The sequence below is a fragment of the Coturnix japonica genome, chromosome 2 (assembly GCF_054131305.1).
Source record: "Coturnix japonica strain WE chromosome 2, WE-NBRP24, whole genome shotgun sequence".
Taxonomy (NCBI): Eukaryota; Metazoa; Chordata; class Aves; order Galliformes; family Phasianidae; genus Coturnix; species Coturnix japonica.
In genome coordinates, this window is record NC_140664.1 from 54,884,078 (window position 1) to 54,908,559 (window position 24,482).

At 39.1% G+C, this 24,482-nt stretch overlaps 1 protein-coding gene across 13 annotated transcripts; it reads right to left on the bottom strand.

Moving 5' to 3' along the window:
• Positions 1-1,059: 1,059 nt before the first annotated feature.
• LOC107309926 (uncharacterized) lies at positions 1,060-24,282 on the bottom strand. Of its 13 annotated transcripts, none has more exons than XR_014943447.1 (18): positions 24,216-24,282; positions 23,764-23,850; positions 20,275-20,343; positions 19,896-19,926; positions 18,051-18,110; positions 17,536-17,616; positions 16,629-16,765; positions 14,557-14,679; positions 13,156-13,198; positions 11,942-12,061; positions 10,998-11,139; positions 8,764-8,809; positions 8,402-8,461; positions 7,415-7,522; positions 5,663-5,807; positions 4,448-4,648; positions 2,754-2,837; positions 1,060-1,573 (listed from the first exon to the last, which is right to left on the bottom strand). XR_014943447.1 is itself a non-coding variant. In XM_015855111.2 (18 exons), the coding sequence occupies exons 2-17, from the start codon at positions 23,812-23,814 to the stop codon at positions 2,758-2,760; spliced, it is 1,449 nt and encodes a 482-aa protein (XP_015710597.2). In that variant the 5' UTR covers positions 23,815-23,850; positions 24,216-24,282; the 3' UTR covers positions 1,060-1,573; positions 2,754-2,757. The 13 variants fall into 13 exon arrangements, 10 of the variants coding, with proteins under 10 accessions (XP_015710597.2, XP_015710595.2, XP_085395948.1 ...); XR_014943446.1 differs by having other exon boundaries at positions 2,717-2,837; XR_014943448.1 differs by having other exon boundaries at positions 2,717-2,837; positions 5,663-5,759; positions 10,808-11,139.
• Between the last annotated feature and the right edge of the window lie 200 nt (positions 24,283-24,482).

The window sequence follows — 24,482 nt, forward strand, 5'->3', positions numbered from 1 at the left end:
TGGATGTGTTTAAGAGCCGTTTGGATGTGGGATATGATTTATCAGAGGATTGTTAGAGTTAGGGTACTGGTTAGGCTGCGGTTGGACTTGATGATCTTCAAGGTCTTTTCCAACCTGGGTAATTCTATGATTCTATGATTTGGTCTTTGAGAAGTACTCTGGCACTCTGCAGCACATCATTCAAACCATTCTATATCCGTGTGCTGCACATTCAGAAGTCTTTCCATTTTCAGCATGTACTTAATGGACCTGAGGGGGAAAAAAAACATAAATCCAAGTAATTCCCCCTTAATTTGATTTCCATTGGGAAGGATTTCACAACAAGTGGAAAAAGAGAAGCTGTTCCAGAGATGGCCATTTACAACAGCTGAACAGTCTATTATTTTAAGTAATAGAATGTGCTGTACTATGAAGACAAAAACACAAAGCTGCTATTACTGTAGATACTTCAGGAACTGTTTTCATTCCTAACTAACCATACTCCTTAACTGCTGCTTTCTTTGTTACCTTATTTTTCATGGCTTCTTGCATTCCAAGATGTGAAGATGTGAAAACACAAAGATGAGGACTCTCAGTTTCATCCAGAAAACAGTAAGTTAACATTAAAAGGTTTGTTTGCAGTCTGGCTCCACTATGTCTGTGTTATACCAGCTTTTGACTGCAGTGCTAAAGAATTTTAATTAGAAGCACTGAATGCTACTCAGGAAGCAAATTTGACCCATACAAGTCTGTTACCATCCAAAACATATTTCTATCATCCCACAAAATTAATAGCAGCTAACATACAGAATCTCTGCCTACATACGGTCAAAAGTACTATTACTATATGTAAAAAACAAACAAACAAACAAAGCAAAAAAAAACCCCAACTCGCTTTAAAAGAGCATGAATTGAAGGATGGGATAAGCCAGATGGGGGCTGGTTACATCTCTTGGGCTATATCCCTGAATTCGCAACCAAGTCAACCTCTGCTGAGTTTGCTAACATTTCCAGTTAACTAGTCTCCCAAAGTTTCCCATAATCCACACACTTAACCCAGAACTGAACTGACAGCAATGATTTGTTGTAATTTTTAATCTTTATTGAAAAACAGGAGACCAATTCATAATCTTTATACAGGAGAATACCCCTAATTTCAATAGCCTTTCAGTACGGCCCTGCAGCCACAGGGATAATTTGACTGTTTGCTGTAGGATACATTTGTACTGATGACTGCTGTAGGGGAAGAGAAGGTTATTAGTAGTTGACATGGATTCACCAAGGGAAAATCATGCTTGACCAATCGGGTACCTTTCTATGATGTCATGACCAGCTGGGTAGATTTGGGAGAGCAGAGGATGTAGTGTACTTTAACTTCAGCGAGGCTTTTAATACCGTCTCCAGCATCCTCATAGGCAAGCTTAAGAAGTATGGAATAGATGAGCAGACAGCAGGGTGGGTTGGGAACTGGCTGACTGGCAGAGCTCAGAGGGTTGTGATCAGTGGCATAGAGTCTAGTTGGAGGCATGTAGCTACTGGTGCTCTCCAAGAGTTGGTACAAGGTCCGGTCTTGCTCAACATCCTCATCAATAACCTGGATGAAGGGACAGAATGCACCCTAAGCACAATGGCTGATTATACAAAGCTAGGAGGAGTGACTGACGCACAACGATGCTGTGATGCCATTCAACGAGACCTGGACAGGCTGAAGAGTTGGGCACAGAAGACCCTGGTGAGAGTCAACAAGGGCAAGAGCAGATTCCTACACCTTAGATGGAATAACCACACACATCAGTACAGGTTAGGGAACGACCTGCTGGAGAGGAGCTCTACAGAGGATCCTGGTGGACATCAAGCTGGCCACGAGCCAGCAGTATGTTCTTGTGGTCAAGGAGGCCAATGGGATCCAGAAGGTGAATGAAAAAGAGCACCTTCAGCAAATCAAGGCAGGTTCTCCTCCCCCTCTGCTCTGCTCTGGTGAAGCAAGATCTAGGGTTCTGTGCCCAGCTCTAGGCTCTCCAGTTCAAGAAAGACAGGGAACATCTGAAGAGATGTTCAACATTGGAATGTCAACAAAAAAGTGATGAGGACCTGGACCATTTCCCTTATGGGAAAGGCTGAGAGGCCTGGGACTGTTTAGCCTGGAGAAGAAAAAACTAAGGGGGGAGCTAATCAACACTTAAAAATATTCAAAGTCAAGTGGGTGGGGCCAGGCTCCTTCCAGTGGTGCCCAGAAACAGAAAAAGGGGCAACAGGCACAAACTGGAACACAGGGAGTTCCATACAAACATGAAGGTGACAGAACACTGGAGAGGTTGTGGAGTCTTTTTCTCTGGAGATGTTCAAGAACCATCTGCATGACTTCCTGTGCAACCTACTGTAGGGAACTTGCTTTAGTAGGGGGTTAGACTAGATGACTTCCAGAGGTCCCTTCCATCCCCTACAATTCTGTGATTAACTCTTACAAAGTGCCATAAGAGTCAAGAAAAGATCAGACTGCTAACATACAGTATGTAAAGATATTTGGAAAAATAACACCTACTCATTTAAAAATATAGGCCAATGGAAAAGGAAATAACATTAAATTTAACTTCTCCACAAATGTTTTCACTATAGGAGAAAATAATAAGAATCTCAAAACCAAATTATTAATTAGAAGGACATTGTGCAGTATTTGGATATAGCAAAATCAGCAACATTGAGTTCATATTAAGCAAAACAATGATTTAAAACTTACAGAAAATAAACATTGCAATATTAACTCTGCTAACTACCATGTCAGTGTGTGCTGCCATTGCTTGGTCTTCTCAGAGTCCCACTTTCGGTCAGGATCTTTACAACATTTGGAATATCCATTCCTTTGTTAAAGAGAAGAAAAAAGAAAAACAGAAACTAAATGCTTTGATAATACAACATTTAAAAGCACAAGTTATACTGAAACATTTAAACCGATGACATCAGATTGGAGCTCTCATGAAGTGAAAAATACCCTGTTCCAACCAAAATGCACTACACAGTTGCCTAGAAACTGTAAACCATATTCCTATTAACAGCTGCACTGTTTCAGTTAAGGGTATGTCTGTCCTCCTTTAGTCTAATCTGGCTTTTAAAGATAATAGAATCATAGAAAGGTTTGGGTTGGAAGGGACTTTTAAGATCACCCAGTTCCAACCCCCAGCTAAAGGCAGGGACACCTCCCTCTAGACCAGGTTGCTCAGAGCCCCATCCAGCCTGGTCTTCAATGCTTCCAGGGAGGGGGCATCCACAGCCTCTCTGGGCAACCTGTTCCAGTGTCTCACCACCCACACAGAAAAGAATTTCCTCCGAATATCTAGTCTATATCTGACTTCTTCCAATTTAAAACCATTTCCCCTTGTCCTGTCGCTACCTCTATGGTTGATAATTAGGAAGGTATTACCAGAAGTTCTCTGTTTTATCACTGAACCAGTAAGTCAATGGTCTCTCTGGAGCACAAGCAAGAAGTTTATGTTGCTCTGATGAAAGTAATGCCCATTACTTTGGGGGAGGGAGGGGAGTAGTATAAGAAACATAGGGACAGCTCAAGTGACCATAACCAGATGCTAAGGGAAGAATAAGAACAGGGCAAATATGTCTGAAGTCTGGTGGGTTGTGAGAAAATTACATTCTCCCAACCTCAGTTCTTCTTTAGACAGGTAACTTTCCAAGTCTACTATGCAAACTTTTCAGTATTGTTCAGTGGGTGTCACGCTGTCTGACTTATGTGATATTTTTATATCCACAGCATCCACCTACTGCACAAAGAATACTCTTCCTGACCATGTTGAAATCAGGTTCTCTCTATACTCTAAGTTTAGGAATCTGTTATTTTCTATGTCTTTTGATCCATAATTGCTGTCATTCAGATACTCGTACCTTTTTCCATATCATTTAAACAGCAAAGACCTTAAGCACAGGAACGCAGTTCTAGTGGGACCTCCTTATGCCATAAAAAAATAATTGCCTATTTGCTATCTGTTTATTAATTAAGCAATGCAAAGACTCCCTTCTTTTCCCACAGCCACTTAGTTCTATTTGAAGCCTCTGATCTATCAAAAATATCTATGAAAAGCTTCCTGGAATTCCAAACTGAGCACTTCTGTCACTTAAAAAAAACCGTCCCAAAACACCTACATTGATTTACCAGTTAACACAAAGATAAGCTTCATTTTTTACTGTTTAATAACAGTACACTTGATTTTAGTTTACTATATTTTACTCTGCAGATATTACTATGCACAAACGAAAAAATGATTAAGAAAAAAACCTCTGTGATTAACACCTATGTGTGGGGGCAGCCTAATCTGGCTCCTGCAAAAATTAAAAGGGAAAGAGCCTCCCTAACATTTCAGAGTTCTTTGCCCCATATTATTATCAACATTTCACAGAGCTAAGAAAATTGTTGTGTACATTTCATATGTGTTTGTGTCTTCAAGTACACATGAAATACCTCTGAAAGCTGGATTTGTAGCTGCTATTTTGTGTAGAGTAGCAGTAACTTCCTCGACATTCATATTTCTCACGCTGTTCAAAAATTCAGTGGTGATGTTGTTCTCATATGCTGTGTCCAAAGAGCCGGTTGAAAAGTTTTGCAGTTCATCTTCCTCATTTACTGATAAGGACTTTTTAGCTGATCGGCTGCTGGAATAGTCTTAAAGAAAAGAAATACTGTGTTTCAGTTAAAGAAGATTCTGAAGAGTCTTCATTACTTAGTTATCCAAATAGAGCTTTTCAAAACAAACATTTCCAGTCTAGCACAGCAGCATCACCATTAGTAAGGCCCACATCCAACTTCATTAATAACATTAATGAACACTAATAACAATACTGAAGAATCAGGAATGATTTCCATTTACAGAAAATCCTGGAGGAACACAGGTGGCAGGTGGGTGAAAGCTCCTTGTATAATCACTTTCAAAAAGCAACTAAGAGTTCAAATTCTTCCTAGTGCAAGTAATTGCAATTTTTGTTATTAGCACTGCATTAACTGAGGTCTTCAAAAGTTCAGCTTTACAGAAAAGTGCCACTGTATAGAAAGAAAATGATATGAAATAGATACCCTGGTACTCTTGGCATATTTATCCCCAAATTTAGAACAGTAATCCCTACCACATTGCATGAAAAATAATAATTTGCTTATATTAAGAAGGAAATCCTCTCACAGAAATCCAAGATATTTTTCTTTTAAAGATTCATCAGAAGCACTGAAGTCAAGTAGTGGAAATAAGCAAATGGTAAATAAAACTTTCCATTGTCTACAACATGACTTTGTTTATGCCACCATCTTGCTTGGACTAGATCTGCATTAAGCCTCTTCTCCACCAAAAAACAGAAAAAGAGGTGCAAAAAAGAAAACAAAACAAAACGAAAGAGCTGTACTTTGAAAGTCTCTTCAGAGCTTTTAGACAGGAAAATCAGAACTGATCATATAGTTAGAGTAAGATGAATGCTTATTAATAGGCTGCCTTTTCTATACATCTGTAGAAGATGAAAAAAAAAACCAACAACAACCCAAACCTATTAATCTAAGTTACTTGGCTTTATTCTGCTTTTACGCTCTACTTTTAGAGAAGCAGAAAAATAAAAGCAGCTTTCTGGAATTCAATCTTAACCAGTGTTCTAGTGTTTAGATTAAAGCAATTCAAGACTGTTATGCTAACGTTACCAGTATCAGAATCACTAATATCTGCAGAAGTCAGCTCAGATTGTTCTGTAGAATGTTCCAATGCTTCTTCTCCATTAGGTTCATTATCTAAGAGTTCCTACAAGTTTGAAAAAAGTTGTGTTCAGCACTTCATCGAAACAAAACCCTAAAATGACAAAATGCTACACTTCAGTGACCACAAAAACAGATGAGACATCACTATTTCTGCTACCAGATTTGAAAAACAAAAAGTTATTTGAAAATCATATAGCTGGCAATGAACTTCCATGCACACATTGCTCACGGCATTTGTCTGTATCTAGAAAGCACTATTTTCAGCCAATTGTTGTTTATAGAACCTAATTCTCAGATGGCCAGATTGTAAAAACAACCATCTCGAACTCCATGGATTAAAAAACAAAAAACAACAAAAAAGAAGTCTGTTGAAAGAGGTTCAGCATATTGAAAGGTTTCCCCAAATCATTTTATTTTCTATTTCTGTAACTGTTGGGCTAGAAGTTACTTCAGTTAGAACTTATTAGTTATCAGATTTTGCCCTCTTTACATACGAACATAAAAATCTTCTGTGAAAGAACAGCGGGGATAAGGTGAACGTAAATTTATTAAAGAAGTTAAAAGGTGTAAATAATGACAATTATAATGAGAATTATAGGCATGAAATTCATCTTGGAGAAGTACTGCCTTTTTGAGGCAGAAAGAAAGTAGCAGAAGAAAGACAATATCACAAGAAAAGAACCATTACAATAAAATTCTGAACTAATTAAAGTTTTTGATGACAAAGCAAAAGAACTGCCACGTACTTTCTTTTTTTCCCCTCAATCATATCCTCTCTGATTCCCTACAACTTCTTTGGCTGATACTTATGTGGCATTTTCCACTTAGCCTCTCCTTTTTAAATAGAGAAGTGGTTACGTAGCTGGAGTAGCAGGAGTAGCTGTTATGGCAAAGGAAAACTTTGTTTGCCTCTGAAATTCTATGAGAAAAGTCAGGAGGCAAAAAGGACATGGTTTCCAATGACAGATACGTTAAACTTGGATTACCAACAAGAGGACAGTTCCTAGCATCCTTCTTGGATGTCAATGTGGAGTCTGAATGTTATAATATCACATAATATGAATGAGAGAAACAGAGGTTACCACAGCAGGCTCAGAGAAGGATTCAAAACACCTTCATATTGTGCTTATTTAAAGACAAGACAGTCAAAAGCAGTAACAGAGGAGCAGGAGGGACTGGGTTTCTGATAATAGAGCAAGAAAAAGACGTCAAAAGGATCAGCTTAAGAGTTGGAGCAAACCAAAAATTGTATAAGAAAGAAAACTGACGTCAATAATGTTAGATTACACAGCAAATGAAGTGCAGGGCAAGGCTGGGAAAGGACGTACAGAACAAGACTGTCAGGGAGGTCAGAAAAGATGAGAAAACCAATGGTTGGGACTGAGAAGGGGTGAATTAGAAGAAAAACCTGGATGCAAGGGAAACCATGGGAAATAAGGGATAAAATGCATTTTGGCTACTTCAAAAAAATATTGGATTTAATTTTAAAAGCACCTTTGAAGACAAAGCACTGAGGCTACTCAACACAAAAGCTGTGAGTTTATCCTGTCGTGGCTTCAAAAATTCCTCAAGCATAAAATAGCCAAAATTTTCAATACATTTGCCATGACAATTTTAACTATAAGTAAATGATCTGTAATAACAAAAATTCCTCATCACACAGACCCCTGTAGATCTGAAGAACCAAAACTTCATTACTTTTTTTGATGCAGCTTGCTGACGATATTCCACCAATGCATCTGTGAGAGTCTGTGTGACTTTTAGGATAAAAGCAGCATCATCTTCATTCAATATCTCAAAACTTTGCTGGAAAAAAAGAATAAATAAAAAATCACAACTCAAAAATTCTTGCCTTTGAAAGATACAAGTATCAGAACATATAAATAACTCCTGAAAGAACCATTCTATATTTATATTTCTATCCCCCTGTCAGGTATGGCTGTAGTTACAAGGTAAGTGAAATTTCTGTTTCCCAGAAACCATGGTTGGAGGGAAGAAATTGGAGAGGGTCCTAACAGAATCCTACATCAGCTATCCAAGGCAATCATTTGAAAAGAAATAACCCCAGAATGTTCCTCGAAAAGCATGCAGGAAAACGCTTTTCCTTAAGTGTTTTGACCTCTTCCTGAGCTATTTTGCATCCAAGTGACTGTACACAACTTCCTCCCTGAGGCCACACAGTCATAACCCATTTCTCCACAAAGTTCAGAACACTTCCGAACTTGGAGATATACACCAACTTGCCTCTTTCCTCCTTTGAAAGAAGCCCAAAGGGAAAATAAAATTGCTGAAACACAGAGGGCTCTCTTTGGGGAGAAAATTGTAGTGATAACAGCCCTCACAAACACAGCTACACTAATAAAGTCCTGCTAAAAATAATTCTACCAGACACAGTGTAAGCACAGTTCTGCCCAGATTGAAAGCAAACATCTTTACACGCTCCAAGGAAAAGAAAAAAGTAATCACAAGTAACTAGCACAAGTTCATGTGACAGCTTAGCAGGGACTAGGTTATATTTGTAATGCTGACTGAGTTTGTCTCCTGTTAAAAACTAGAAGGAAAAGGAGAAGTAGAGTAAGGCAAGAACGTGTCTGCTATCATGTAAGAAGAAAATTCAATTATTTTAATGATAAAAGCTGAGCATACAGATTTTTGTCACATAAAAACTTAAGATGTAATGCTTACCAGGTAATTCAACAGTTCTTCCTGACTAGTGAATTCTTCAGCAACTGCTGCAGGTGCTTGCTGTTAAACATAAACAACACCTATTAGGTGTGCTATTTAGAACTGAAATTAAACAGTAATAATGATTACAGTTATTCTAGATGCTTGCTCTAATTAAATTGTGTGTGCTTGTACAGAAAAAATATGCTTTCACAACAAAATCAGAAAAAATGCTTTTAAAGTTTTGCTTAGTAACTCATGGGTAATTTGTTGTTGATAATATTATTAATTTGAATAAGCAAAAGCAAACATATTTGCTGTATATTGATTATCATATCAACTGAGCATAAACTGGAACAACATATTAATGGAGAAATATTCACCTCGACTTCCTCGTTTTCTTCCTGCAGTTGTATATTGGCCTCACATCTTTGGATAGAAAACATACGTTATTTATTACATTAAAATAATACACACTAACACATGCACACACACACACACTCTCAATTTGGTTGATCTATCAAGCAATTGAGAATCAGTTTAAGTTACTGACACACTACACTTTCAAAGATGTCTCTGAAAGGTCACTATTCCCTTGCAGACATTTCAGGTGGCCTAGATATCATCATAAAGTTCATTTATTAGCTGCTCATGTTTTGTTGCCGTTTTTGTGTGTAATTACCTAGTATGTAAATTCTAAAACCCAGAATTAAGAAAAAAATTTGGACATTGGTAGTAAAACCTGTAAGCTTTCTATACGCATTGCAGCAAGACAGGGCTCCTAATCACAGTATTTCATCAGTATTTCACAAACTTGTGTTTATAAAGATTTGGCCAAAAAAAAAAAAGAAGTAGCATTTTATAGTGCAGCCACAGAAATATAGGGCATACAAAGACTAATATGGCTTAAATTTATTAACCCATATTTGCACAGTTCCGCAATTACAGACTTCCAAGATCAAGATCATAGAATCATAGCTATATATTCTATATATATATATATTCTATATATGCTATAGAATACATCATTACCCAGGTTAGAAAAGACCTTGAGGATCATCAAGTCCAACCACAACCCAAGCATACTACCATAACTACCTGACAGCCAAATTAACAAGCAATATCCTCAGGATTCTGTTCTTAAAATTTAAAGCATGAAACTGCACCACGAGGACTTCACTTTCACTGTCAGGTGAAACTGAAAGTAGGAATCAGGTAAATAGGGGCCTTTCATGAAGATTAAGTATCCTAGGCTTTGGGGAATGTCAAAAGAAAAGAACCAGTGGGACACGTCGACATTGCTATAGTTACAATACAGCTGGCTATACATAAGGGAAAGGTAGCCAAAGAAACTGGTTTTGACTAATTGAGTGGAGGAGCTGGGTCAAAGCAACCTGAGAAAGACTTCTGACTTCATCCCAACGACCACAGGAGCAAGACCCCCACTATGGACTGTGTACACATCAGTAGGATGGACAGCACGTAAATGAGTTCCCGGAAAAACAATGAATATGTTAATGATTTCTTGGAAATTTGATGAGTATGTATATGCTTGCTCTATAACTTTCTAAAGCTTCTGTCCATGATTGGATGAGTGATCCCCCATGTGCCCAGCGCTGAATAAACACGTACCTGCTTTATAACCTAACTCTGGTTATAGGGTCTGATTCCACACGTCAAAACCAAGATATGAATGTCTGAGATATTATTAACCAGAGTGTCACAGCCTGAAACACTGTTTGAGCACCTGGGGAAAGGACCTGGTCAGCTCTGAGAGCATAGGTGAAGGCAATTCAGCTGTGTGACCAAAAGGGGTGAAGCCTGGCTGACATTAGACCTCATTTAAGACCTCATTTAAGGGCTGACTGCCACTAGAGAAGGATCTCCTTCTGGAGATCCCTCCTTGGTGAAGCTTTCCCTTGTGAACCTGGAATCTTCCCTGCCTTTATAGCACCTCTTTTCTGTGCTCGTCCTTTCATCATCACATCTTTGTTGTAGTATCTTTCCCATCATATCCATCTGTCCAATTCCTATACTCCCTATTTCTGATGTTTTTATAAACTAATTTACTCTCCAGATTAAAAGCTGCTGCAGCCCTTTCAAAACCAGACAACTGAATGCAAAAACTCATAAACGTGGAATTGAATTTAATTGTGATTAATCCTTTCCCTTAATATCTGCCCAAGAGCAAGGCAGGAGTCCTACAAAAAGACATTTTTCCTTTTACTGTGTAACAATAAATTAGCAGAAGGTGCTTGCTCTTCATGTCTGATAGATATAGAACCAGTTTAAAGTTAAGAAACAGAGGGCATATTTAAATCACTAGGGAATGTTCTTTTTTAATTTGTAAAATGTAATTTACGTATTAAAAATGATGCTGTTAAAAAGTAATCACATCTAGAGGGAATCTGAGGTGAGTTTACATACAGATATTCTGTCGATGACAGGAGCTTATAGCCACACGCTTTCAGAAGGCACTCGTACTACTACTATAGCACCCACTCATTCTTCACAGCGTACTCCATGCAAATCCACTGTAGACAGTCATCATCTAGAACATTTCCCCTCAGGTAATTTAAGGAGTTCAGGGTGATGGATTTATCTGGTTTTGTTTTACTTTTCAGAACTGCTGCCTTTGTTGCCTTCTTCAGTGAGGTTGTCTTTAGTGCTTTCAGCAGCCTTGCTAGTTTCAACCTTCTCATCCAGTATTGTCTGTTCTTTCTCACAGTTTTCCTGCACCTCTTGAGTGTTTTTTTCTTCTAAAGGCAATAAAAAAACCTATATTTAGTAACAGTTTTCCAAAATTCTTTTTTTTTTTGAGTATTCTTTGCTTAGTTTTTTTAAGTGATGCTAATAAAATCTGAAGGTATAAGTAATCTATCTGAAGAAATAAAATCAGAACCAGAACCTAAATATCAAATACTTGTGCCCTGTGGCTGAACCAAGTCTGTAATTCTGACCTAAAATATTCTGAATGAGAATAAATATAATCCATATAGACAGTAGCCCATTTCCCCCTCTGGCATTAAGTTTACAACAAGCAGTAACTTCTGATATTTCTTCCATTACATGGCATTCACTAATTTTAACACCTAATTCTGGTTTTGTTTTCAAGAAAATAATTTAGTTGGATATTTTAAATGTTCAAAAAATATTTGCCTAATTTACTTCTTCTATTCTTTCTGTGCCCTAAACAAGCAGTCTGGCCTGCAGCTTGTCCTGGTTTGTCTGGCTTTTTTCTTTTTAACCTGACACTGAAGAACGTTCAGTATGCTCAAAACCTGGCCCCTTGCTCCAAGAATAAAGTAAAAACAGTTAAAAGTTCTGCCTATGAATCCTGTTTTTGTTCTAATATAACCAGCTATAGCAATTTTAAGTAAACATGGACAGTTTTCTTCACTAAGATTATCCTGCCTGCCAGACCCCAAACTCATCCACACAATGTAAATACAACATCTACAGCAGAACATTGCTACTAAAGCTATGAACAAGTACATACTGAGTAAATAATTCATAAAGTGGTATGAGTTTAAAAAACAAACAAAACCACTGTTCTCTGACCTTGAATCGGATCTTCCAATTTTCCATCTTTATTCTTACTGTCTATTCCTTCTTCATTATCAAGTGACATATCCACATGCTGAACTTTAGCTTTTGAAGGGCTGTCATCTGCATTAGGATCTAAACAAACATACTTGAAATGTAGCAAGATGGACAATATCTTAATTAAAAATTAAAAGGAAATTATTTATAGTAGTGCTGAAAGTGCACCTGAACTTTCACTAGCACTATTTCTGTGCATTATTAGATATAAGCATTGAGAGTAAGTTTTTGTGCTACATGACAACGTATAAGAGATTAACTAAAAGTCTTTAATATTTTACACCCTGGCTACAATTACACACACATCTCTTTTGTAAAAGAATTTAATATTATAAAGCATAGTAGAATGCTACACCATGTGCAAAATTAGACTCATTAACTGAAGGATTTTGAATAGGATTTAACTTGATTCAGAACTCTTTCCTAGATTTGAAATGGATAACTTTCCTCTTGAGAGTACATCGCTGCTGACTGGGATCATGAAATAATTTCTGAGATATTTTAACACAGTTTACATATTAGTATGCATTGAAATTAGTACATTAGTTTTAATTCAAGTTTGAAAACAAGAGTTCTGTAACTATTCTTATCCATTTCCTAGAACAGCACACAACTGTACTTGTCTGTCCACCCAGCTGATAATGTACAAGTTGTGGAAGACTAAACTGAGTGGAGAAGTCTCACAGACACCATGTTCCGACAGCTTTCTGAGCACCAATGGCTGGTAGAACTGAAGGCTTTCTTCCACAGGTAAGAGATTTACACCTGGCTTTCTGGACTGCTTGATAAATGTCCCCTGTGAGCTCCAGATTGCTCCTTCTGCCCTGTTCCCCAGAAAGCCTGTGAGTAGCTGGCACTGCAGAGACTACAGTTGTTACCAGGTTTTAAAAAAAGAAAAGTTTCTGCGAAATGAGGAAGGCTTTTTAGTATTGTGGATGAGGGGGTGAATGGAAAGGAGAGAGAATGGAGGCATAAATAACAGGTCTCTCTAGTGGCTCATGGTGCAACAAATTTTCAGTATAATAGACCTTACATAACACAGCTAACAATGTATTCACACAAGGTCATTCTGACCAAACATTTTGACCTGCCCTAAAATAAAGCTGCTTCAAAACAAAACAAGTTTACCCAACTTAAGAATGTACAGGTTACATCCCAGTGAGCACACTTACATTCTTGCCATCTTTTCCTGATTACTGGAGCTTCTATAACAACCTAAAAAATACAAATAATTGTTAAAAATTATAAATTAAAATAATAGAAAATATGTCCTAAGATAATATATAATAATATACATATTATAAAATAATTATTACAATAAGACCCAGTTATGTTAGATATTTTCTGGATAAAATCTTATGTATTTTGTTAAATACTTACTTTGTATTGGTTTGACCAGTAACATTAAACACAATGGAGTAAAACCTTGAGTAGATATTCAAATAAGATATAAAATAGCTGGATTACGAAAAATGTATCAATAAAATTAATAGCAGGTTATGCGCTCTGTACTTCAAAGTTCCTTACACTAATGATGAATTTGTTATGGATGTAATTCAACTGTTCTTTTTGTTTTGTTTTTTTCCAGAGACAATTTACAAAATATCTATATTATATATAATTCTATATCCATCAAGAAAAAGCTGAAAATAAACATATACATGTATATTATTTCCACGATCATCCTAGAGAAGAATTAATCACATCATGTTGATTTGCTTGCAAGCAATAATATCCTGTGTGCAAACAAATTCCAGATGTAAGAACCTACAACTTTGCCAGAAGCCAGACCATGCATGATTTAGTAAGATTTTAGTCCTGTACAAAGAGAGCAGTCATTAGTATTACTAGGCCTTGCCAAAAAGCAGTGCTTAACAAGAATGCTGTTGACAGACACTGAAATTTGCACAAACTTAAGGTATAGCATAAAGACCGATAAGTACCTGAACAAAGTTGTTTTTTAAACATTTAAAAACATGTTTTTAAACAACAACAACTGAAAGCAATATGAAGACATCTTCATAAGCATGTGATTCTAATAGCACTGCCTCACAATGAATCATGCCCATGGTTCTCTTGTGATGCCGGGCCACTGCTGAGAACCTCAAATCCACCTGCAAATTTCCACTCCTTAATCACTTCTGTTTTTAAATCTGATTCTTTTGTCAGCTTCCACAGGATACTAACAAAACAGAAACTTGTTTGGGAAAATATAAAATGCAATTTCCCAGCCGTAAGGAAACAAGTTATTTTGCATACACAATTGGGAATTGATTACATATTGATTTAGATATCCTGTATGTTGTGCTCCACACGGCTGTGTTACTGTAGGCTCGAGTAGTTCAAATATTATTTCAAACAAGAGAAATACTTACGATGACAGTGACCAACAGAAAATTGCATCCAGGATACTCTCAAAAGTAATATTAAAAAGATAAAAGTACTTTTAGTAAATGTTAAAAAGAATTTTTAAATTCTTTCCCACTGTGCCAAGCATATCCACCCACTGTAAAAGAAATAATTTTCAGTTCATTTATCATTGTATACATTCTGAAGTTTTTAATGAAATGTACCTTTAATTGTTTTCTTCCTTCCTTCTTCTCAATTGTTAATGCAACTTGCCTAACTTTCCTGTTCAGTTCAGAGCCTTTTCCCTTAACTTCATCGGATTCTGCTATCTCAGGATAATGTTGTTTCTAGGACAAATAAGGAAATGGAAACCATGAAGTCACACTTTAGCCCATGTGACTTTTCCAAGCTTTGGAACAGCTAATGTTGATGAGAGAAAAATCAATTTGTATGTTGTCATGGTTTAATAATTTTGTAATTTTGCTATCAGTATTCCACATCATAACATCATATAAAGCATGAATAATTTTACTGAATCTGCAACTTACAGAAGAAGACTACATATCCCAGAGAACATCACGGTCAGAGATAAGTCACGGGACCTGGACACTATATTATCTCTCTCGCAGGCAGGACTGAGGTCTTTCAAGTTCTGGCATTCAGGGGAGTGTGTGGGAGCCTTCACCGTTTCACCTAGAGAGGCCTCACAGTAGGCCTCTCGGTTTCGGGACTCATTCTCTCTCCTTTTTTGCTTGATTCGTTAGCTTAATTTCAATTATATTATATTATATTGTGTTATCCTGTATTTTGATATAGTATTTAGTAAATAAGTGTGCCTCCTTAGATCGTTGCCTCTGTTTTCTTTTCCTAATTAACTTTTCCTTTTGGCCTAGGGCCCCTGCGGGGCCCACGGCCCCCCCTGTCACGGTCGCAGGTAGATTTTTGTTTAAACCGTGAAATATGTATACAAAACAGAAGGTATTAAAGTGTTTAGATATATAATTGCAGAAAAATTGAGAGGACAAAGGCCAAATCTCCTGCTCAAAGCAAGCTCAACACTCAAATCTGAACTGGTTGCACAGGGCTTTGTCCATTTGGTCATGAAAAGCACTGAAGAGAGAGATTCCGTGATCTTTCTGGTCTACCTGATCCAAAGTTTGACTGTCCTCACAATGAAAATCTTACGTTGGGCAGGAAATCTCCCTGCTTGAATCTACATTCCTGTCATGCATCTCCAGGAAGAGCTTCATTCTGTCTTATTAACAACCTCTCATGAGGTACTGAAGGACCAGATTCTCCTGCAGCATTTTCTTCTCCAAGCTGAACAAGTCCAACTACCTCAGCTTCTCCTCAAAGGAGAGAGGAGTGCTTCTCATCTTGGCAGCTCTCCACTGGACTTGCTCAGCCTCATCAGTAACTTCCTAGTTTGCTGGAGCACAAAACTGGACACCATAAACACAGCCTAAGAGATAACGAGAAAAGGGAAATAATCACTTCCCTTGTGGTCACTTCCCCACTGGCTATGCCCTTGTTAGCATCGCTCAGTTCGCTGCTGACATCCATTGATGCTAAGGTACACTACTTAGTCATCTATAGATTGCTGGCCACAAGGACCTCTAGTTCTTATTCAGAACTAGCCTATCCCACTAAGGTTAATCCATCCCAGGTGCATGAATTAAACATTATCCTTGCTGAAGCATTATCACTGTGTTTTACAGTGTTTAAGAATATAACATAGATGTCATAAGCTTCAGAACTGAAGGGAACAGTACAAAGCTAATGAGAAATACAAGAGCTAGTAACATGAAAACCATCAACACAAGTCTGAGCATATCCTGCTAAGTTAATGAACAAGACCAGCACGAGGTATAAGAAGGACATCATTGCAGAATCAATGCTATATGTCTCATAACTTTAGCTTCTGAAAGATGGAAAAAATACTTCACTGATCCAGTTCTTAAAAGTATATATTTTTTTAATTAAAAATCTACTTGTAGTCAATTACAGCTATGGATTTCATTATTGGCATTGCTGGTCAATCAAAATAAAATAAGCTGACAACTCAGTGTCAGCAACTCCCAGGAATACATATTAGCAATGAGGTAAATTCTAAATCTAGTCTTTAGAATGTAAACCAATTTGCATGCTTACAGCATAAATATGTAAAAGCTTTTGTGCAAACATAACAGCTTAAAAACATGGTGTGCTTTTTTAATTAAAAAATACAATTTTCAAATTCGTTAGTTAAACAAAATGAAATCTAAAACAGCAAAATAGAACTAAAGTAAAGTCTTACCAGGTATGCCAGTCTGTGCTTGGAGCCACAAACGTGCATGAACATGTTGCTCAGCCCTGTTTTACAGTGGCACAGTTGACACTCATAGAGAAAAGGAAAGTTATCTTTCGATCGATATTCAATTATATAATTAAGTCCTGCATTGATTTATGTTTAAAAAAAAGGGGGAAGAAAGAAAGAAAATTTGGAATTATCATGTTTGCTGAAACAATGTGTTTTGTATTTTGGAGCTTAAGAAACAAATAATCAGTGCTAGCTACAAAAGAGATACAAAAGGGAGTTAACGATTCTGCCTCTGCAGTTATTTTCCCTGTCCATCCCATTCTCCCCCTTCCTCCACAGGATGGGCCTCTACATCAGAAAAAAACAGAAAGGAACTATGACTTTAATGAGTGTTACTATCATACCACCTTAGGTTGTTTCTAGATCACAAAAACATAAAGCCAGTTATTCTGTATACGGGAAACTGGTAATCACACCCTGAACCTCTGATTGATCAGCTGAGGCAAGTGTCAGGTCACCTGTGGGAGCACAGGTGAGGGTAATTTAGCTGTCCTCCCGGAAGGGGTGGAGCTTGACTGCACCTCCTGTAGACCTCATTTAAGGGCTGACCACCACTAAGGCAGCATCTCTTGGATATTGCCTCAGTACTTCCCAGTGAAGGCATCTGTATCGGTGAGTTTTCCCTTACAAATAACCTTTTGAATATCGGTTACCATCTTTGTATCATTCCACGTGACATTCTGTCATTAAGATGAGTCCCTCTCACAGCATACCACCAGGTATCAATGTACATGCAGAAGAGTTAGATAATGTATAATAAAGGCTTACATTTTAAACAAAAACTCAGTACTCTTCAAAGACAAATATCATACAAGCAAGCAATTACACTATTAAAAAGTCTCACCAAGTGCAGGTTCTGAATCTTTACATGTATTAAGCTGCTCTTCCAAGGTCTGCCCATGATACCTTTCTGGCTTAGTTTGCACTGCAAGATAAAATTGCTTTTATGTAATCTCACATTACAAAACCCAGAGGACAGTCTTCATTCTCTCAAGTCACACCACAGAACTCCAAAATGAAATGAAGTCCTCACTCCAACCTTTGGCCCAGACAACACTCGCTAAGTAATTCACGTGTAAGTGAATCCCTGCTTATGATGGGCCCCACATCACAAATCAAGTCAGCTAATGAGTAACATAACCCCTAAAGTCCTATTTGCATTTTCTATAATACTGAGCATTGTTCTAGGTGTTGTTATAAAATATACTGCAGATCAGAAATAAAACTGATAGAAAAGAACTCCAGACGACCTTCAGTGGTTCAGACAGAGGTACCCCAAAACATTTTCTTTTGCCTATTTCTTTGAGCTTTTGGAGGGGGTTGGTGGTAGGTTTAGGGAGGGGCATTAAAGATTCTTACCGTAACTGGGAAGTCTTACAGGTGCTTTCACTTGGTCCCCTGCGCCGCTCGCAGTTTTAACTAAAACACAAACCAAAACTAAACTGAAAAAAACCCACAAGTGAAAATTACAATGTGATTTTTTTAGGAAAAAAAGAAAAAAAGAAAGAAGGAAAGGAAAGAGAAGAGAAGAGAAGAGAAGAGAAGAGAAGAGAAGAGAAGAGAAGAGAAGAGAAGAGAAGAGAAGAGAAGAGAAGAGAAGAGAAGAGAAGAGAAGAGAAGAGAAGAGAAGAGAAGAGAAGAGAAGAGAAGAGAAGAAAAGGCAAATCTATACCAAACAACAGCATGTGTCTTTATTAACACAGTGAAGCAGGCAGAGGAAGACCAACTCAATCACTGGCTGTCTCACAGCATGGGGATAAGCACATATCATAAAATTAAGTTGTTAAGAGTGGCTTGAATTGTAAGTAATTTTGGCTGTAATTTAATTTATACAGAAGGCAATTTGTAACAAGGGGAAAGTCCGACTCATTCTCTGCAATGCAAATATCTCTTATTCTATAATTAACAAAGCTTCAATTCATAAATCTCAGGTCTTCTCAACCTAATACACCACAGCAGTTCAGTTTAAATCCACTGAACCTGAGACACTTAAACCTCTTGCCTCCCAGGGCACTCAGTTCATCCCATAGCCTTCCCGCCTTTCGTAAAATCTCAGCAGCTATCGCCGCCCCAGACAGATATTTCTTCTGTCCACATATGGCATCTGATAGTGTTTGAGCTGTCGAACCTTAAGAAAACTACAATAAAGCAATAAACTCATAATGACAGAGTTGTGTACTGTAGGAAGCTGTAAATATATTTTATTGCATCGTGGAGTAGCAGCACAACTATAGCTATGCCCTCATTCCTAGTGGAACTAGACCAGTGCATAACAAACTGGAAAGGTTTTAATGGTAAACCTATCAAAGTCCTTTCCTTCAGCTAATTATTAAGATCGTAAAATCATAGCATGGTTTGGGTTGGAAGGCACCTTTAAGATCACCTAGTTCCCCTGCTATGGGCAGGGACACCTACCTCTAGTCCAGGTTGCTCAGAGTCCCATCCAGCCTGGCCTTCAGTGCTTCCAGGGAGGGAGCATCCACAGCCTCACTGGGCAACCTGTTCCAGTGTCTCACCACCCTCATAGTAAAGAATTTATTCCTAATATCTGGTCTAAATCTGCCCTCTTCCAGTTTAAAACCATTTCCCCTTGTCCTGTCACTACCTGCCCTTATAAGAAGTCCCTCCCCAGCATTCCTGTAGATGCCTTCAGGTACTGGAAGGCCGCTATAAGCTCCCCCTGGAGCCTTATCTTCTCTAGGCTGAAGAGCCCCAGCTCTCTCAGCCTGTCCTTGTAGGGAAGGTACTCCAGCCCCATCATCATCTTTGTGACCCTTCTCTGGACCTGCTCCCGTAACTCCATGTCCTTTTTGTGTTGGGGGCCCCAGAACTGAATGCAATACTGAGGGGTTAGTAAGCTCTTTTACAAACCAAATAAGAAGAGTGCATTGAGTAGATATGTGGTTTGGGAAGCATGATCTTTTCAAATATATTTTATATCATGAAGGTCTCAAATTCTCTGGCATTTCTCAAAATGTTAATGTAGGTGAACATTAGTATTGCAGCCAATTGATCTTAATAAACTTTTCTCATATTACTATTTTTTTTCTGTAAGATTATACAGTTACATCACTAAAGAATACAGGATAAATTTTAAAGCACAAATCTTGAGAAAACCTTTTTGTCTTTTTTGTTCCTCTAAATTGAGGCAGGATGAAAGGAGCATCTACAAATAAAATAGGAAGTAAAACCTCTTGCACTTACCAATGCCGTGAGCCTTCAGGGCTTCTTCAACCTAAGTCATCAACCACCAATGAAGAAAAAAATCACTTATAATTAAAAAAATAGCATTTTTGAATGTGAAATGAAGTTTCATTGTTAATAAAAGAAGTTAGATTAACACTAATACTCTAGATTACCTCAAGAAAATTAGGCAGAAATAAGTACATGATTTAGATATTCCCATTCTGGTCTTATAAACAGTCCTATATTCTCCAACATTCTGACATGTTCTGTATCGTTTACTACTCCAAAATACAAGACACAAAGTTTTACACACTTTATACACTTTTTCAAGTACTTATTCTACTGTTAAATAAACCTAGAAAATCTGACAGAAGGTGCACTCAAAAACTGGCCTTACCTTCTTGTGCTTGAATCCAAGGAAGTGAGTCTGCAAGTTCAATGCGGAAGCACACCAGATTTTGCAAATCTAGGTTAAAGAGCAGAAGTATTTCTAGCATTGCACACAAACCAGCAGAAAAACAAAATGCGACTGATGTCAAAACAAATCACTTCTGCAATCGAAATGTCAGCACAGGTAAGCTCTACAGAAGTACTATTCCTTAAAGACAAATCAAAGCCTCATCTAAAACTTTTCTACATGAGGTTCCAAGACCATTAAAATAACCATGTAATTAAAAGGAATATCCACATTGAATAAAAGTTTTGGGTGTCACCAGAATACTGCAGCTATCTCACGGCATATTCTTGTGCATATAAGGAAAGACTGATTCAGCATTTTCCTCACATCCTATCAACTGAACCAGGTGGAAGGTGTGATTGTTACCAGCCAATAATTCTGCGTAGGAAGAACCAGCTCTTAGGATATGTATATATATATTAATCAAGAGCTGCAGTATAATCTTTCGCATCAAAGGAGTGCCTTTATTTAGAAATGTATTATTTTAATAATCATTAATAAATGAATAAAATTGTCTTGGGTGTCCTGAAACACAGCAAAGACAAACATGCCAAAACCAGCAAAATAAGCTTGACTGCAGTGTCATTTGAGGAGAGAAAAAAAAAAGACCTCAGAAAACCTGAAATGAAGTGAAATGAATCAGCAGGGACCTTTATACAGACCCAGAACGTCCACATAACGGGCTTTCAGAACAAAAGATGTCTTAATGTATCTACCTATTTCCTCCACCAAGGCAGCAGCAAATGAGCTTTAGAACAAAAACACAAGTTCAAGGCTCTTAAATTGTCAGAAACTTTCAATCCATCTGCTAACATCCAGCTTCCTAACATCTAGCTCCCTAACATCTAGCTCCTGACATGCCTGTGACTTCTTGCATTCCTGCTCCCTGAATCCTTTTAAAAGGATAGTTCTGCATACCTGATTTTCACTGAGCTGGCAAAAAGTGACACAAGAGTAAACCAAAGTTGACTGGTTTATTGTAAGAAATTACCAAGTTTGCTGTGTCGTAATATAGGGGAACTGTAAACCAGCAAAGAATTGAGCGGGGCTTGAGGAAAGGCAGGAGCCAAAGCACCTGAGAGATGTGGAGGTGTGTGGTTTAGCACTCAAAGTCTGGTGACCACAGTGACAGGGTGAGGCCTGTGGTGAAACCAGAAGAGCAACCGCACCTCTGTATCAAACACCGGCCTCAACTCTTACATTTCTTTAATTAACAACAAAACAAGATTCATTAGATGCCCTTTAGCATAGGATATGTGACCCGGTCCAAAATCCTCAAGAGCATAAATCTAGTCCCTTTGTCAACAGTTTGTTGCGATGAGATGCTTTGCTGTCTTGAGCAGAATGATGGGTCCAACTGTGGAATACGGCCCAGACAGAGCCTGCTGAAGAAGGGGAGAAGTTGTGCAAGAGCAGAGAATAGGACAGGGTGTAGGTCCAGTAGCTGTCCTCTGATTGGTAACAAGAACTGCCCTCTGCCGTGCAGGTCGGATAAAGCTGTAGCTATGCCTCTGTCACACCATTCTCTCCAGCTGTCTCTACTAACCTTATCTATGCCTAACCATGTGAAGTCTGGTACTCATGTCAAGGGCCTGAGCTGTGATCAGAAGTTGTTAAGGAAAAGGTAAGTGCCACCTCTGGCTAAAACATGGCAACCATAAAACCATGTGATAATTAACCTAGGAGCAATCCTTCACATTTGAGGGAACTGAAAATGGGGTCTTAAGGAAACAATGGAAGTTTCTCTGCTTTTCAGCAAAGTCAAACGTTTCTCATATCCCTGCTTATATCTCATGTATGCAACAGCTTCCTCAGAATGTGATAAATTGCTTTGGTGCACTTGATCTGTGTCAGTGAAGTGCACCATAGTCACTGTCGTTTTGCCGGGTAAAACAAACCAGAGGATGGGGTGGGACACTAACTCGCCCTCCTTTCCCCATTGGCAGGCACGTCTCTTTCAGCAAGGAATTACACTTCTGATACTTTGTAGATGATAACCAGCTGAATTGTTACTATAGCGTGATTAATTAATGTCTAGCCTTAAGATACTTAGCACCAACAGGGCTAGGGTATTTATCAACAGCACTCCTGAACCTGTTTAATACCCTGCCTCGATAAACTATCAACCATTCAAGTTTGCAAATCTGTTTCAATGAAAATCCCTGAGAGGTTCTAACAGGAGAACACTGACTCTGGTAAGGGCTATAAACTATTGACCAGGTCTGGGACTAAGATTGGGCCAAGTTGCATCCAGACTCCTCTCAGAGAAGGAGCTTAAAAAGCAACAGGGGGCCTTTCTGAGCCTTGTGACTCAAAAAGAGAGCTTCCTCAACTAGCCAAGCATCATATATTTATTTATATACCCATCTTCTTAAGTACAAAGATCTATTTTGGAAAGGCAACTCCTATTATAACTGAGTAAAAGAGAAGCAAACCAGCAACTTAGCACTGCCAGAAGCCACAGTGAGCACAGCTCTTGTTTTCACTGGTGTTTGCAAGGAGTAGAGCTGGCACAGTAATTGAAACTCCCTTGTCTGATTTGTTCTCAAACCAACAAACCTCAGCAAGTTTTTTTTCAGAATACTAAGAAATGGCAAATAAATTTGTAACAAGGAAAGATAACAGCAAGGAACCTGCAACACCAGGCGTTAGCTAGAAGCGAAAGACACCACAGTCTATCATTTACTTCCAGACCCTGTGTACTATGTGCACTCCTAGCAGTATGCCATTACAGAGTTACAGAATATCCCAAGTTGAAAGGGATGTATGAGGGTCATTGAGTCCATCTCTTGGCTCCACGCAGGAACACTCAAAATTCAAGCCCTATATCTGAGTGTGATGTCCAGACACTCCTTGAACTCCAGCAGCTTGGGGCTATGCCCACTGTCCAGGACAGCCTGTTCCATGCCCACCATCCTCTGGTGAAGAACCTTTCACTAAGGCCCAAACTGACGCCCCTGGTGCATCTCCAAGCCATTCCCTTGGGTTCTGTCATTGGTCAGCTACAGATCTCCTCCTCAACAATGAACCCACCACGTAATCAGGGGGGTCAGCTTCAGCCCATTGCTCGCAGCAAGTTAACACAAGACATATGGGCGTTGCAATGCAGCACTGCTGCGAAAACCCCACCAGCTGTACAAAATCACTGTTCTACACCGATTCTCACCAGGCAATGCATGTCAGCCTACAACCAATGACTGTGTGCTAACATCAAGCCGCTTCCTCCCCTCTGAGAGAGGAAGTATCCATTTCAAAACATGGTCAAAGAGTTCCAAGAAGGAAAAACAAACAGCCTACTGGTTCTGCACCAATTTTGTTCAAGATTAAAGAAAAATAAGAAATACAACTTAGAACAGTGCATACCGGGTTTGGTTATGTTCTAGAAGAGTTATGTTGCATTTGTTACAGTTCTCAGCATGCAATACTTACGTTGCAGTAGAAGGGGTTCACCTGCTTCTTCACCTCCGCCTCAGGGTCCATAGCCGCCCTTCAGGTGTCACAGGAGCTGTGGGAAGACTACGGAAAGATGGCAATCTGTTATTCCAGCTCCAGGAAACCATCCGCTCCAAGCATCCAAGCCTTACGCATATTCCACTTTTAATTCATCCTCAGCTGCATTAAACCCCTAAACATCCAGCCTAACGGCGGTAATTTTAGCTCGAGCACCACGAAAAGCAACAATCCTTCCCCCGAAGCTTCCTTTGAGGGGCACAGAGCCCCTAGAAGGTCACGCGCGGCCCCGAAGCAGAACAAAGCCGAACTATTCCCAGCATCCCCACGTTCCTCGAGGCCGAGCTCCAGTCCAGAGAGCTCGAGTCCAGAGACCGAGTGCCCTCGGCCATGTTTCCCAGTGGGGACGTAGCCCGGCACGCCGGCCTTACCGCCCGCCCGGCAGCACCCGCAGCCAGCGCGGTGCGACCGCCTCCTCCCGCGGGGCCCCAGCTCAGCGCCTCCCCCGGCTGCCGCTGGGAGCGCTGCGGAACGGCCGCCGGCCGCTGTCGGAGGTAAAGCCCGGCCAGGGGCCGAGCCTCAACGTGGCTTGAGGAGTCGGGGTGCTCCGTGCTGCGAGCCCCCTCGGCGCCCTTAGGCAGCGCTTTGCCCTCCCCGCTCCGCTCCTCCTCGCTGCCCCGTAGTGCCGGTGTGCCCCG

Bases quoted from the DNA above. Each gene is read 5' to 3' on its own strand.
- LOC107309926 (XM_015855111.2), bottom strand. From the start codon at position 23,814: ATGGACCCTGAGGCGGAGGTGAAGAAGCAGGTGAACCCCTTCTACTGC. The intron at 16,766-17,535 runs GTGAGACTTTTT...AAATCAATGCAG, and splicing joins AGATTCAGAACCTGCACTTG to GACTTAATTATATAATTGAA. The intron at 14,680-16,628 runs GTAAGACTTTAC...TATTTGTCCTAG, and splicing joins AGCACAGACTGGCATACCTG to AAACAACATTATCCTGAGAT.